Source organism: Piliocolobus tephrosceles, chromosome 14, assembly GCF_002776525.5.
Source record: "Piliocolobus tephrosceles isolate RC106 chromosome 14, ASM277652v3, whole genome shotgun sequence".
In the NCBI taxonomy this organism is placed as follows: Eukaryota; Metazoa; Chordata; class Mammalia; order Primates; family Cercopithecidae; genus Piliocolobus; species Piliocolobus tephrosceles.
The window spans coordinates 61,286,144-61,301,605 of NC_045447.1; the positions used below are offsets into that span (position 1 = coordinate 61,286,144).

Here is a 15,462-nt window from a genome sequence, read left to right on the forward strand (position 1 = left end):
GATCCTAAATGTCTTAGTCACATGGGAAAGTACACAGAACATAGTGTTAAATGTATGAAGCAGAAAGTAAACATGTGCTAGATCCCTCACATGCAGGAGGGGTATGTCTCTGGACTTCTGGGAATGCCCATTGGGACTACCAGTAGAACATGTAATACACTGTGTACAGAGCATATGATGGGCTTAGTGATGTCATAGCTCTGAGTCACTCATGAAAAACCTTATTAATTTTAGCTAAAAGTCATTAGATCTTTATACTTTACTTTCTCGTCACTTCCCTTATAAGGATTAAATTTTGGCTCCCTGTTTGAGACAACTTTTGGCCAGGAAACAAAATGTTTTATCACTTCAGAAAAATGTGTAAATGACACCAGCAGAGAGCAACAAAGCCTTCTTGGGATGAAACTACTGGGCAGCCAGCAAGGCTCAACTGTTGGTCTTACAGTCCAGTGGACTTAAATTCCTACCTCAGCACAATGTTGAGTTACTATGTGTCAGGGATATTCAGGCTTGCTTTTAGAAGAATGAAAACCAAGAATGCCAAATTATTCAATGCCAAGTATCTACTGTATAAAGTATGATCTCAATTATGTTATGAGCTATAGACAAGACTGGAAAGAAATACAGCAAAAGCATTAACAGAGGTTCTCTGCAGGCACTGGGGATTATTAGTGAGTTCATTGTTTTCATTAAAGTCTTTTAACTTATCAACATTTCTAAGTTAGCACTTAGAATCAGCAAAAAAGCCATAAAAACATAAAAATTACTTTGAAGAGTATAGGTGAGATGGCAACAATCTCTCCAGCCTCAAAAACTAGTAGATGAACTAATCCACTACCATGGAAGCCAGTGGATGTTGTCAGTGAGTGTAAGAAGGAGGAACAAAACATGAGATGGGAAAGTAAAGAAATAAGATGGTGGGAACAAAAGGAAAAGAGAATGAGAACCAAAAAATAGACAGATGTGTGGAGTGAGATATTCCTGAGACCCCTCCATGCCACTGGTTGCATTCTCTGTTGATTTCAGACAATTCCTAGCAGTTGTTCATGTATTTAGGAAGCTGTTGTAAACTTCCTAAAACTAAAATAATGACTGATATTTATAGTCATTGAGTTTGAAGTTGGAAGGGAGCATGGATACAATCACATGCAGTGACTAGAAACATCCTGGTCATTGGGAGGCTTTATATTGTGTAAAAGACCAACATATATAGACCCAACGCTGATGATATTTATGATTTTAGTTGATTAGTTCAAATGTATAATGTTTACCTATTATAAAGCAAAATCATGAGAATAGGGAAGCTATTTTGGTAAACACAGAAAGTAGATATCAGGGATTATGGCTACTGGTGGCCATGTCTAGTTTATTTCTTCTTTGTTTTGGTTTTAGATAAGTAGTAATAAGAAAATTCTTATTATCACAGAGAGTGTTTGGTAATGAAAACTGTTTTTATAGCTTACCTTGCAATCTTAGGGTAGTTATTTTTTCAACTAGACATAACTGAGGAACTCAATCACGAGGGCAAAAGCATGTACTTTGGTAGTATAACACTTAAAATTGTTATAATTTTTATAATTTAACTTAGTGTGAATCAGTTAACATTAGTTTAACATGTTTGAATATATTTTTTGTGAATTATTATTTAAAAAAACTTTAAAATACATAAAACAAAATTTAATTTAAAAAACTGTGGAACAACAGGCTCTGTGGGCACAGTTTGAAAACCACTAATTTGACAACAAATGACCCTCTCTTCCCATTTTGTGGGTGAGAAAATGGAAGCCCAGAAGGGTAAAATAATAAATATAAGGTCGTAGACCTAATTGTTTGATGCGGTTTTTGCTGTCAATGACACTTGCAAGCCTTGATAGGGAATAAAGTTGGCTATCTAACTGGGACTTTGCTTTTTAATTTAAAAAATTTTTTTAATTTTTTTCCTTCTCTTTTCTTACTACAAGTGATTCTACTTTTAAATACTATAATAGGTATAAATCCTAGTGTGATTCAGGAAAAATGAATAAATATCTCAGTGGCTAGATATGATAAATTTCTTTTGAAATTAAAAATATGTGATTTTATACCAAGAATATTGGTTTTCCCTTTTGGGAATTTCTAAATTTGGACACAAAAATGTTGGTGGAATGTCATTGTTCGCTCTTGATTTTACTATTAGACCATTAAATCTGAGTGAAAAAACAGATTCCTGAGGGTTTGATTCTGCAGTGGCTGATGGAAGAGCAGATCTGTTTTATGGAGTCTCTTCTATCTACTTTGCTTAGACCATCACTTTGCATTTTCTTAGAATTCAGAAACTGCATTTCTTAGAATTTCTTAGAATGCAAAAGAGTTCAATGAATTTCATGGCAATTTCTGAAGTATCTTAACCTCAGAGTTGCATACTTATATTTTCTGAAGCAGCTGTCCCTTAGACCTTTCTACTGCTAAGTCTTCATTTTCTCAGCTTTGTCTAATTACTTCTTCAACAAAAAAAGCAGCTTCCGGACATTTACCTATTTTTTCTTTTTCCTTTTCTCACTTATCTTTCTTTGTGTCTTTCTTTTTTAAATAGCCACCTGTCCCAACATTTATTCATGTGCTGTATTAAATGTTTTAAAATAACACAGGACATAGAAAAGGTAGAAATTGCACAGGCAGACTTCTTTCACTGTAGAATGGCCTTTTGCTTTGGGTAGTAAGAAATAGGCCAAAAAGTTTCTCCAACAGACAAGAGTGGGTAAAAATCAGAGGCGAGAAAGACTGAGTAAACATTATTATAAACATTTCTTTCAAATTGTTAACAAAATGCTTTTATTTCACATAACTCTCTTCCATGGCCATCTCTCAACTGACATTTTGTTTTTCCTAGTGGAAAAAAGCTTTATGAAGTTGTGGGAAGTGAAACTGTCATTTCTCCTAGAAATATACGTACAAATTTTCATGGAAATGTGTAAAAGACTTTCAAGGTCTCTCTAGGGCTGACTAAATTAGGATAACTGTGCCTTTCACACACTGGTCTTCCTATTACAGTTATATATAAAAAATGTATAAGTAGAATAATTTTAAACTGAAATCAAATTGCATGGGTTATAACTCTCTTGGCTAAAAAATTTCAAACCCTTAAGATTTCCAAAATAAAGAAATCCAAGCACAATTTCAACACCTTATTCAGTTTTTATATTGTATCCAATTTTTAATATATAATTTTCTGATGTAATATGATGCTAAATTAAACTTCACCTAAATTTTACAGTTATAAAATATCTATTCTTTTTGTTCCTTTAATGAAAACCTGTTATTCTGAGTTCACTTTTATGAGGTAGGGAATATGGTTCCTGTGAATTAATTAATAACAGCAATTTCATATCACATGCAGAACTTAGCATTCATAAATGTAAAGATAGAAGAGTACAGGAATAAACACCTTAAGAAATTAACAGCAGAAAACAAAAACTAAAATTGCATTGCTTGTAACCTCAAAATAGAATGATTTGCATCAACATTGCCCAAGTCATATTTTAATGAGTTGAAGCTTTCTTTTTATGCATACATCATTAGTATACTGTGATTTTAAAAAATAACACTGGGATGTTTCTCAAAAATCCAAGGAGTTTGAAAATGAATCTTTGTCTTTTGGTATTCCTGATTGCTTTTGAAGGGGAAGGCTTTTCTTATATTCTCTTTCATAAGCTGAGGACGAGTAAGCAACGCTATACTAAAGAGAACCACCAGCAAGTGTTGTGACTGCAAAGGCAAATGTTACACGCTTGAAAAGATTCTTGACCTGCACTTCCATGACTACTCATCACCTGAGATATTTCATTCATCAGGCAGATTCTTGACCCTGCAAATAATCTGAGGGCTAACTGTGGATTCCAAAAAGCAAATAATCATGTGTGAAAGTGTCAAGTGCCTGCTTAAAGCTTCTAATTTAAAAGACGTTTTAAGAATCTGACTACTGGGAATAAGCTCTGTTTTCTCTTTAGCAAAGACTGAGTATGTTCAAAGGCAACAGAACTGTTCTAAGGCTGGTTTTGACTCTATATAAATCAGTGTGGACAGGCTAGAAGGGATCAGTGTAGCCCTGAAATATGGTCTGCTCTGATCATGTCCCTGATCGGGAACAGAGATAAAATCCTGAGAACATTGTGTCATCACATTGGTTAAGAACGTTGAACGCTCCATCGGCCTGGACCTTGTTAAGGAAAGAAACAAGGAACCACAAGGAAAGGAAATCAGATGAGAAAATGACTCTGAAGAGCATGTCACCTGCTGCTTTATAAAAGGAAAATCTGTAGACTCTGAGATGGCCTCACATAGCAGCAAGAGCAGGAAGCATGGGTACTAACACATGATCAGTAATGGACACTGGACAGCAACGCTATTTATGTTTCATTTCATTTTATTTTCATTTAAAATATTTCATTTTAATTTAAGAAACCTATTTGGAACTTGAGTTACGTTTATGACAAATGAACTAGCAAATTTGACTGACCTGGCTGGACAAGGATCCAAGTTGCACTCTTGAAGCTTGGGTTTGGGTTTGATGTTCTCTGGATAATAGTGACAGTATTGGTCAGCAACCACGCGGTTGCTCCTCAGATCATAGCACTCAGCCGATGTCAGCTGATAACCTGTAGTATCAAACCATCCAGGCAAGTTTAAACGTACATGCCAATGCAATGTATTTCTTTATGCATTTTGGCCAGCTCATATCAATGGAAATTATTCCCCAATGCCTTAGTCATTTCCAGGAAAAAAAGACACATAATTGGAAGGCTCATTAATTTTTGCAGACCTCAAGTACTGTGCTTTTCTCAAGTAATCCACTCAAATCTTAATAATTACATTATATAATTAGGCTTGAACTACTTAACGGCCCAGCCAGATAATAAGACTGTGGTAAGAACTGTTCTTGTTATTTCTTTTATATGATCTAAAAATATAATGCAGAATTCTATATCCAAAAAAGATCATCAGTATTTATCAACCATCTTATACAAGAATGCTAAATAGCCTCTTAGTACCTGGGGAACTAGGGAGAATAAACTCCCAAATAAATAAAATAAATCCCACATTGCTCCCCTTGCACATGAGGGGCCAGCACAGGATCAGGTCCCACCAGCTGCCTGGGAACATTACTTTTGCTAAAATTCAACCTGAGTGGGTTGAGTAAATGGACCACTGAGATTCCAACAGTGGACATCACAAATCCTGTTTCCCTGCAGAATTAATAAAAATACCTCCCTGTTACTGTTCCATTTTTGTTATATTCAAAATCTTCTGTCATTCTCTTTAAAAAGTCTCTAGCGAATATTTCTTAGCCTCCACCCACAAATTGTCATTGTTTAAAGAAGCCTCTCTTAAAAAAAAGTATTGTTGAGTAATAGTTAATTCTCTTCATATGTTTTATCTTTCCTACCTGCCTTTTCATTGTCCTGTGGATTTCTGGTAGGGTGGTAATCAAGACTTAGATTCTTGGGGTGAAAAATAAATGTACACAGAGAATTTTAAAAAATTAGGCTGTTTATATCATTCTTACCCTAATTAATCTGCCAAATATATTATCCCTAGCAGGTGGGTTGAGCGCTGTTATTGCTAAATATATATTAGGAAGCAAGATTTAAATCATTAAGGGACTTGCAAAAGATTTTAGGAAATCAGAAGGAGGTTTATGAGCCAGATTTCCTGGCTTAAGGCTGTGTTCTCAGACCACCCACAAAAATTAATTGTTCATTAAAGACCCTAAAAAAGGGCCTTTTAAAATTTGACTATAAAGATGAAAAGCATGAAAAGTAATGAAAGCAATGGATAAGAACACTTTTTCCATCTAATATTTGTTTTATAAAAAAATCGAGTAGCAAAATGACATTTTAAGTAAGTAAATGTACTTTTACTTTTCAATCACGTTGTACTCAAAAAGCATCTAATTTTATAACAGGCTAATCATTTTATAATTTTCCAGATAATAATTTCTACACAGGGACAGAATTTATCACATAGTAAAATACAGGAACAACACAGTAAATTATTAATCTGAGATGATTATTTTTCAAAATCAAAATTTGTCAGCCTAAACCTGTTGCTTTGAAGCTATTATAGCACGGATAAAATGAAGGGTTAGAGCAAAAATGAAGGAAATGACTAAAATCATCAGAAAATCATGTTTTCTAAAGTTTCATATGGTATTTGGAGTAGCAATTTTTACACTAAGCAAAATGTCCAACCAGTTGAATCTGGAACCAGAAACAGAGAAGACAACTTAGAGATCATTTCTTCAGTAATTTTCAAGCTGGAAATTTCAGTAAATTTCAAAATAAAGTGGAAGGACGGCTGGTCTCCACATCCCTCACATCTTCACTCAGAACAATCTTCCTTTTATCCTGGCTTCATAATTAAGGTTTCCTTTGAAGCAAGGTTTGATACCCAGAAACATCTGAAAACCACTGATAGTTCTACTTCTTCATTTTGATGTGAGGAAAACGAGGCCCAAAGAAGTAAGATACATGTGAATCTAACATCAATGTTTTTATTATGTAGTGAACTATTATCAAGGTTGCTGACATCATACTCTAATAGCAGCTGTATGTGTGCATATAATTGAAGTGCTATTTCTCACAAAGCATGGTTTTCATTTTTACAAAAGAAAAAAGAAAACCTTAGATTCCTTCCTTGAAACTATTTCCTATGCTAGTCATTAGTAATTATATCAAAATAATGTATTCCCATGGAACATCAAAGTAATTGACAGTTCATTTTTAAACAAAGCAATTTTCTTTTTTAAAACAAAGCAATTTTCTTTCTTTCTTTTTTTTTTTTGAGCTAGAGTCTTGCTCTGTCACCCAGGTTAGAGTGCAGAGGCATGATCTTGGCTCACTGCAACTTCTGCCTCCTGGTTTCAAGCGATTCTCATGCCTCAGCCTCCCAAGTAGCTGGGATTACAGGCTCGCACCACCACACCAGCAACTTTTTGTATTTTTAGTAGAGATGGGATTTCACCATGTTGGCCAGGCTGGTCTTGAACTCCTGGCCTCAAGCTATCCTTCTGCCTTGGCTTCCCAAAGTGCTGGGATTACAGGCGTGATCCACTGTGCCTGGCCAGCTAAATGATTTTCTATTCCTGACAGACGGAACAAGTAGAAACACTCATTCTATCGAAATGCTGAAAATGTTGAATTGACAGTTTTTTATCAACTGAGTAAAAGTACTTCATGGCACTTCTACTGACTTCTTTCAAGCTGAAAACCAACTTTGCTCCATAGAACCACATTTTTCAGTGGTTTGTTTACATTGTGCAGATAGAAAAACATAGGTAAAGATGAATTACATCATACAACGTTTTCCAAAAATTTATGGGTAATCATTTATCTCCATTTTGAGGTACTATCCTTTTATATCTTGTCAAGTTAATCTAGTGATACTTCTGTGGATTAGCTAAAGTCAGCCAATTAACTGGTTTCTATGAGCTAGAATTTATTTGATGTGCTAATTTTCAAAAGAACAGACATACAATTTTATATCCATTACACTAGAAAAACTTAGAAAAACGATAATCCACAAATACTGACTCAGTTGGCAATGAATCTAAAATATTCACACACTGATTGTTATCCTTCTGTAAAGAATTTGGTAATGTGTGCCAATAGCCATAAAAATTCTGAAATTCCTTGATCTAATAATCTCACTCCTGAGTATTTACACCAAGAAAATAATTTGAAAGGAGAAAAATACTTAGGTATTAAGTTTTTCATTGCCTTATCAAAGCATAAAAGTTAAAGGAACTAAATGATTTGCTGTAGGGAAATGTCTAAATAAATTACTGGGAAATAATTCAATGCAATTATTATGTAAACACTATAATTATGATGAGCAGAAAATGAGGAGAAATAACGTTCTGTGGTAACACAAACGCCTTTTCTAGTAACACAAAATACTGTTCGTGTTACAAATATGATGGAGAGAGACGGGAGTTTATTTTGTGACTTTTCAGGAGAGATGCATTTTAATGAATAAATAAAGCAAATGGCATTTCTTTTACTTCATGGATGATGGGGTGGAGTTGAAAAATAACTGAGCCTAAGTCTAAAATGCAAAGATTTTTTTTTCCTGGTAGCAAACTATTTTCTCTAATTAAGTAAGCCTGATAGACACTCTTTAATTGATAGCTGAATAGATGACTTTACTTCAATCACATGAGTAGTTTACATGTAAGTGAATGGACCTGCCTGCTTCAGTACCAAACTGCTGCCAAATTAGAATATGTCTAGCTGTGACCTTCTACAAAATCAAGGAGAGAAGTAAAGACTGTTTCCTTGGTTGGGTGCAGTGGCTCATGCCTGTAATCCCAGCATTTTGGGAGGCCGAGGCGGACGGATCACGAGGTCAGCAGATGGAGACCATCCTGGCTAACACAGTGAAACCCCGTCTCTATCAAAAATACAAAAAATTAGCTGGGCATGGTGGCGGCACCTGTAGTCCCAGCTACTCGGGAGGCTGAGGCAGGAGAATGGCGGGAACCCGGGAGGCGGAGCTTGCAGTGAACCGAGACCGCGCCACTGCACTTCAGCCTGGGAGACAGAGTGAGACTCCGTCTCACAAAAAAAAAAAAAAAAAAAAAAAAAAAAAAAAAAAAAAAAAAAAAAAGACTATTTCCTCTAGTGGGACTCCTCTACATACAGAAAATGTCTTTGGCATCTTGGCGGAGGTATCTGCCTTACAAGAGGGCCTCGAGATTCCACCCTGCTCAGAAGAAAGGATCTAGTCCATCACAGTACAAAATTTCTTCCACGCTGAAGTAACTCTACTCTTATATAACCCACGTATTTCCTCACAGAAGCCAACAGTTTCTAGACTAAGTGAACACCATTACCTCCTCCACAGGTTGCTGAGCAAGGAAAGAAATCCGTCTCCCTCCATCGGTGGATGATGGGTTGATAGAAGATGAACTGGACTGTACTGTCACTGGAGCCCGAGTTACGAATCTGCAGGAGTCAACAGGAAAGTAAAAGAAGTAACGTGACAGTGCGGTGCTTTGTGGTCCCTTGCAGCTTCGAACAAGAGTATATGGTAGTGTTGATGGTTTTAGGCTGTGTGAGGCACTGCATCGGGGGAGAAATGGCAATGGCAGTATCATTTATCCTACCATTTCACCAGTGAATGGTCCTTGCATGAGCTTTCACTATCATTATCTTCTCAGTTCTGTTGCCACAGAACAAGGGAGACCAAAATCTTAATTGGCGATTTCACTATCATCCTAATCCAAGCTGGTATTCCTTTTCTGTCCTTTATTTCCAACCTCTTTGGTGTAATAGATAAAATTATGTGGATTTTAAAATGTAGATTCAGAAATAGACAATTTGTTCTAAGAAAATTATATACTGCAGAAAATTTACTGGTTTTGGTTAAGAAAAAAGAAGAGTAGAAGAATTAAATAACACTGCCCATTCAGAGACACATACTGGGCTTCTTGTCAATTTAGTGATTCACATATTTGAGTGTGCAAAGTTACCAACTAGATGCTTGCTAAAATGCAAATTTCTGGGCCCATGCCTAGAGAACTAGGTAATTCAAATGTTGATAGTTTAAGAATAAAACTGAAAAACACGAATTTATGTTATACAAACAATTATTTACTTAAAAACAATTTATTTACTTTTAAATAAAACTGGTGCTTAATGGAAATTACAACTTCTCCTTTTTTTTTTTTTTTTTTTTTTTTTTTTTTTTAAAGGGGGTATGTGAGTATGTGAGACAAGTCCTTAATGGTTCTTAAGAGTACAAGGTTGAGAAAACATATTCAAACTGAAGAGAAGGAAAAAGTACCTTATGTCAACAATTTCACGAAGACAGAATGATACAACATTTAGACTGCTGGACAAGGTTTGGACTACTTACTATAAGGAGGTTCCAAGGACAATTGAGAGGATTACTTCTTATTCTACATTACAACAATTAGAGAAGTATCAGAGTCCAACTGAACCACCTGCCCCAAGTCTTTTTTAAGTGTTTTTAAGTCTTACCATTTTCTTTTCTTTTTTTTTTTTTTCCTTTTTTTTTGAGACAGAGTCTCGCTCTGTCCACCAGGAGTGCGGTGGCGCTATCTCGGCTCACTGCAAGCTCTGCCTCCGGGGTTCCCGCCATTCTCCTGTCTCAGCCTCTGGAGTAGCTGGGACTACAGGCGCCCTCCACGGCGCCCGGCTAACTTTTTTTTGTATTTTTAGTACAGACGGGATTTCACCGTGGTCTCGATCTCCTGACCTTGTGATCCACCCGCCTCGGCCTCCCAAAGTGCTGGGATTACAGGTGTGAGCCACCGCGCCCGGCCAAGTCTTACCATTTTCTTAATTGCCCGTAATGTAGGATACATTGATGGATTTGGCCTTCAGATTATTTTAAAGACAGTCCTATTTCTGTGCTACTTAATTTAACAAGTGGATTAAACATCTAGGATGCAGGGGGAAAATAAGAATATTGAAGAAACAGGGCCAAGAAAAATTGATGGATGCTAAACTCTACATCAGTTTTTGGAGTTTACATGGGAATATGGAAACGTTTCCCAGAAAGTCTGAGAGAGGTGGAAAGAAGGAAGAGAGAACCCTACAGAATGTCTCATATTACCCTGGGATTTTGACCTGTAGAGCGTTCACGTATTTTCCAATTAGAATAAACGGTGATACCGCTCCCCACTTTAAAACAAAAACAGCTGAAGCAATACAGTGTCTTTCACAAAAAAAGAGCACTGCCTATAGATTCCTATTTCTCATTTCTATGTGTCAGATACAAGGGTACCTAATTGCTTGCTTAGGGCTGTAGTATTAATCACACTCCTTGGAAAATTCTTTTTTAAGTTTTTTTATTAAGCTTACAAAAGTCTCTAGCTCTCTTGGGATGTGTGGTTATCACACTGGAAAGCTATTAGAAAAAAACTTTCATCTAAACATAAGATTCATGAAAAAATAAAAGACCAGAACGTTTGTTTAGATTTAAAGAGATGAGTTTTTTGTTTGTTTGTTTTGATTTTTGCTTTTTCTGTTTGTTTTTGCAGGTGTTCTTTTTGGAATGCTAACCTGAGTCCTGGGAAGTAAGGGAAAAAAATCTTAGCTTCCTACAGCCAAAGTAAGGAGGATATAACATCATAATACTTGGAGAAACTCTGTTCTAGAAAGCTTCAGTTTGACACATTTGGTTTAGGGAGCTAAACACATCTGGTATATGTAATTTTGACCTCCTTATGTTAATAAAAAAGAGTATTCAAACCAAACTCTTCTTCCTATAATCACAATGTTTCAGTGTTTCTAATTCAACACAACGATTTCTCACACTAACATGAAAAGACAAGACAAAAACTTTTCCATAGCGATTGACTGCACTGTCATGACAGAGCTGGAAGACCATAGAAATGAGTATGGGGGGTTATGGTTGAGCTTTAATTCCATGTAAAATCCAAGGAGTTGAGAAGATATCATAAGCACATGAAAACATCATTAAGCACACAAAGGCTTTTCCAGATAAAGCACTGTGAAAGCACCTTTTCCTTTTTCATTGGGAAAAGGCAATTCGTGAGCTTTGGGATATTCCCTAAGTTTCTTTCTCTCACTAATGTAGAAACTGTTGCCTCAGATGGGCCAGTAAGGGGAATGGCAATCAGGGGTCCCCCCAAACCAGCTTAGCTCTTCAGTCGCTGCTCTCATGAGGACAGGGAGGCAAAAGGAACCCACAGGTGAGCCACTACTGTGTACCTCCGAGCTGGGATCCACAGTGTTATATGACTTGGTCACACTGCTCTCAGAGCAACAGGGATGTCATGACTTTGGAAAGCTTGGGAACAGTGAACATACATCAGTATGCCTGCTAGGGAGAGAAAAACATGAAAAACTGGTACATCTCTTTATTAAATGTGTCAGTCTACTAGACTCAATTTTGGGTTGTTCTGGTAGTTGACAGTGATAACTGTATCCTCAGGAACTGCTGTTAAGACTATTTTAAAATGCTTTTGTTTGGGCTTGAAAAGATATGTAACAATAATAAAATATTCCTTATAGCAGTTATATATCTATAAATACCACATTTTGAAATAATTGTTATCATCTTTCTCCTTCATATTCTATAAACTCCATGGAGGCAGGTACATTTATCCTGCTCATCACTTTTCAGTGTCATCTACAATGTCTGGCACATAGTAGGTATCCAAATAATGGCTGAATAAACAAATGCATTAATGAACAAACAATTGAATTATATACCTTTCAGGTACTTTTGGAATTTCAAACTATTATTTGTGATAAATTATTTAGTGAGTCATTATCTTTTTATATATATCTGCCAGTTTCCTTGAAGATGTTACTGATCACTTGATCATCAAATGACACTGTTTCATAAAAAGAAACTGTATTATTACAAAACAATATTTATCCAAGAGCACTTTGTTTTGAGATGGAGTCTTGCTCTGTCACCCAGGGTGGAGTGAAGTGGCAGGATCTTGGTTCACTGCAACCTCCACCTCCCAGGTTCAAGTGATTCTCCTGCTTCAACCTCCCAAGTAGCTGAGATTACAGGTATCCACCACCACGCCCAGCTAATTTTTTGTACTTTTAGTAGAGACGAAGTTTTGCCATGTTGGCAAGGCAGGTCTCGAACTTCTGATCTCAGGTGATCTACCTGCCTTGGCCTCCCAAAGTGTTGGGATTACAGGCGTGTAATCCCAATCCAGCACACCCAACCCTAAAGCACTTTCTACCCTCCTTGGAAGGCTGTCTTTTAGGCAGGATAGTATAGTGAAGAGGGCTTGCCAAAATGCTACTTACTATAGGAATGAAACAGATTCAGTGGTCTTGCTGTTTGAAATACCTGATAATTTTAACAGTCGGAAATGCTAAGATTAGGCATTAGTAGATTAAAAATGATTTTAAAAATATTAGTACCCAACTTTACCTCCATACTTCTTACAGAGTTTCCTAGTTTTTCTAGAACTCCAGACCTCCATATTGGAAAATAGTGCAGTTCAGCCCATAGAACCCTAGCTCAGAGTTTTTCTTTTTTTTTTCTTTTTCATAGAAATGGGATCTCTCACTAAGATGCCCAGGCTAGTCTCAAACTCCTGAGCTCAAGCAGTCCTCCTGCCTCAGCTCCCAAAAGTGCTGGGATTCCAGGCATGAGCCACTGTGCCCAACCTACCTAGCTCAGGGTTATGATTAATGCTGCCCCCAACCCTTGAGTAGGGCAGTAGATCAGAGATGCTTCTCTGGAAACAACAGGTATAATGTTGTCTAAAGAACAAAGAGGGTGGCAAAGATTTGGCAGGAAGGAGACACTGAGTGGCAAAGCAGACTGCAGCCTACTTGAAGGACTGTCCCAGTGGTCAGATGGATGACAAGGACAGGAAACCAATGACCAGAACTCAGCTTAGTACTGTGGTGGTGGGGAGCGAGGCAGGATTGGGCAGGGATCTGCAGTTCTCAAGAGTGAAAGAAAGATGAGGAACCAGTTCTCTGTCTCTGCATCCTAAACCTAGCTGTGTGATTGGCAAAACAATGTGTGAAATCTGACGAGAAATGCAGTATATTCTGATTAGCTCAGTTCGAAACGCTTGACATCTATCAGCAAAAGGGGCATATTTATTGGCGGAGTCACTACCCGTAAAAGTTGGGTAGGAAAATGAACCAGTACTATTCACTTCTTTTCTTTCCTACAGTTGACTTAAACTTTTCCTCTCAAGAACACATGGCTTAGGACAATGGTTTTCCCTTCTATAAGTACGGGTTGACGAAAATGGGGAGACTGTCTAGAAACATGCTGGGTGTCAGGGCGAAACCAATCTGGGATTAAATATTGGCCAATGGTCAGCCTCCAGTGGATAAAAGAATTGGTTACAGATGCTCCTCAACTTACAATGGGGTTATATCCTGATAAACTCATCATAAGTTGAAAATATTGTAAGTTGAAAATGCATTTAATACACCTCACTTACCAAACATCCCAGCTTCCCCACATCTACCTTAAATGTTCTCAGAACACCTATGCTGGGCTACAGTTGGGCAAAATCATCCAACACAAAGCATGTTTTCTAATAAAGTGTTGAATATTTCATATAATTTATTAAGTACTGTGCTAAAAGTGAAAAACAGAATGGTTGTATGGGCACTTGAAATGCATTTTCTACTGAATGTATATTGCCGTGGCACCAAAATAGTCAAAAATTTGTTGTTGGTTATTGTGAGTAGAGGACTAACTGTATTTCAATCCTACCCAAGATTTATAGGCTGCCCAAGTATCATAAAGGCTTTCTTTCTTTCTGTTTTTTTTTTTTTTTTTTTTTTTTTGAGATGGAGTTTTGCTCTTGTCACCCAAGCTGGAGCGCAATGGTGCAATCTCTGCAACCTCTGCCTCCTGGATTCAAATGATTCTCCTGCCTCAGCCTCCTGAGTAGCTGGGATCACAGGTGCCTGCCACCACACCCAGCCAATTCTTGTATTTTTAGGAGAGATGGGGTTTCACCATTTTGGCCAGGTTGGTCTTGAACTCCTGACTTCAAGTGGTCCACCCACCACAAAGGCTTTCTTAAGCATATTAGCTTGTAGTACATATATATAGCTTTCACTCTGTGTCTTTTTTTCTTTAGTATTCAATGGTATGTATCATTATTTCAAAATTGTCTATATAGAGAGACAATTATATATATTTTATATATATAAATATATAATTGTATATATATATTTTATATATAATTTTATAAACTTAATAAAGTAAATTCCCATTATTTTGCACATGGGATTTCTCTCCAGACTCCTTGTATTGTTTCCTCTTATAATAAAAACAAGTTTTGTATCCTGAATTGTATGCAAGGTTATGTTCAAGGCTGTCTAGAACAAAATATGAAGGCATCGTCTTTGCCTAATACTCTAACTAATACAAGTAAAAATCACAAAGTTTCTGTTCCCTTAGAATGCTCAGAGATGCTATTTTGGTAACAATTGGAATGATGCCAATCTTCCTAACCAAATTTTCCAACTATAGAACTATAGAAATGCAATACCTTTTTAAAATTGTCCTCTGCAGGAAATAAGTGTTCTCTCGTTATCAGTGCATGAATTATGAGTTAGTGCTCTTAGCTCTGAGTATGTTATTGTTTTCTCTTCTGTTGTGTGTTTCTGCTACTTTTGTAGCTTAATACTTATCAGTGACTTTCTTCTCTGTCTAATCTGGCTTTCTGCAGAGATCTTTCAAATGGGCAAAACCAGAATATGTACCAAAATATCTTAGCTGCTTTTACAGGTAGAGCTGAGTTGGAGGTTCTAATGAAGAATGGACCTATGACTGAGAAGGACTCTTCTACCTGGGAAAGTCATTCTCTTTCCTTGGGTCTGCAGCTTCAGAAAAGATGCACATGGCATGGTAAGGGAGGCAGGGGATACTAAGCCAGCCAGTTATCCAGATGATGGCCAGATCACCTCTAATAATTAATGT

At 36.7% G+C, this 15,462-nt stretch overlaps 1 protein-coding gene across 1 annotated transcript in view; it reads right to left on the reverse strand.

Annotated features, from left to right (window-relative positions):
• ADAMTSL1 (ADAMTS like 1) overlaps window positions 1-15,462 on the reverse strand; it is a 437,416-nt gene that overhangs the window by 235,251 nt on the left and 186,703 nt on the right. The window contains exons 8-9 of the mRNA XM_023190023.3: window positions 8,870-8,981; window positions 4,496-4,634 (exon numbers count right to left, since the gene is read on the reverse strand). Of these exons, the coding sequence (XP_023045791.2) occupies window positions 4,496-4,634; window positions 8,870-8,981 (251 nt within the window). The remainder of the gene's footprint in view (window positions 1-4,495; window positions 4,635-8,869; window positions 8,982-15,462) is intronic.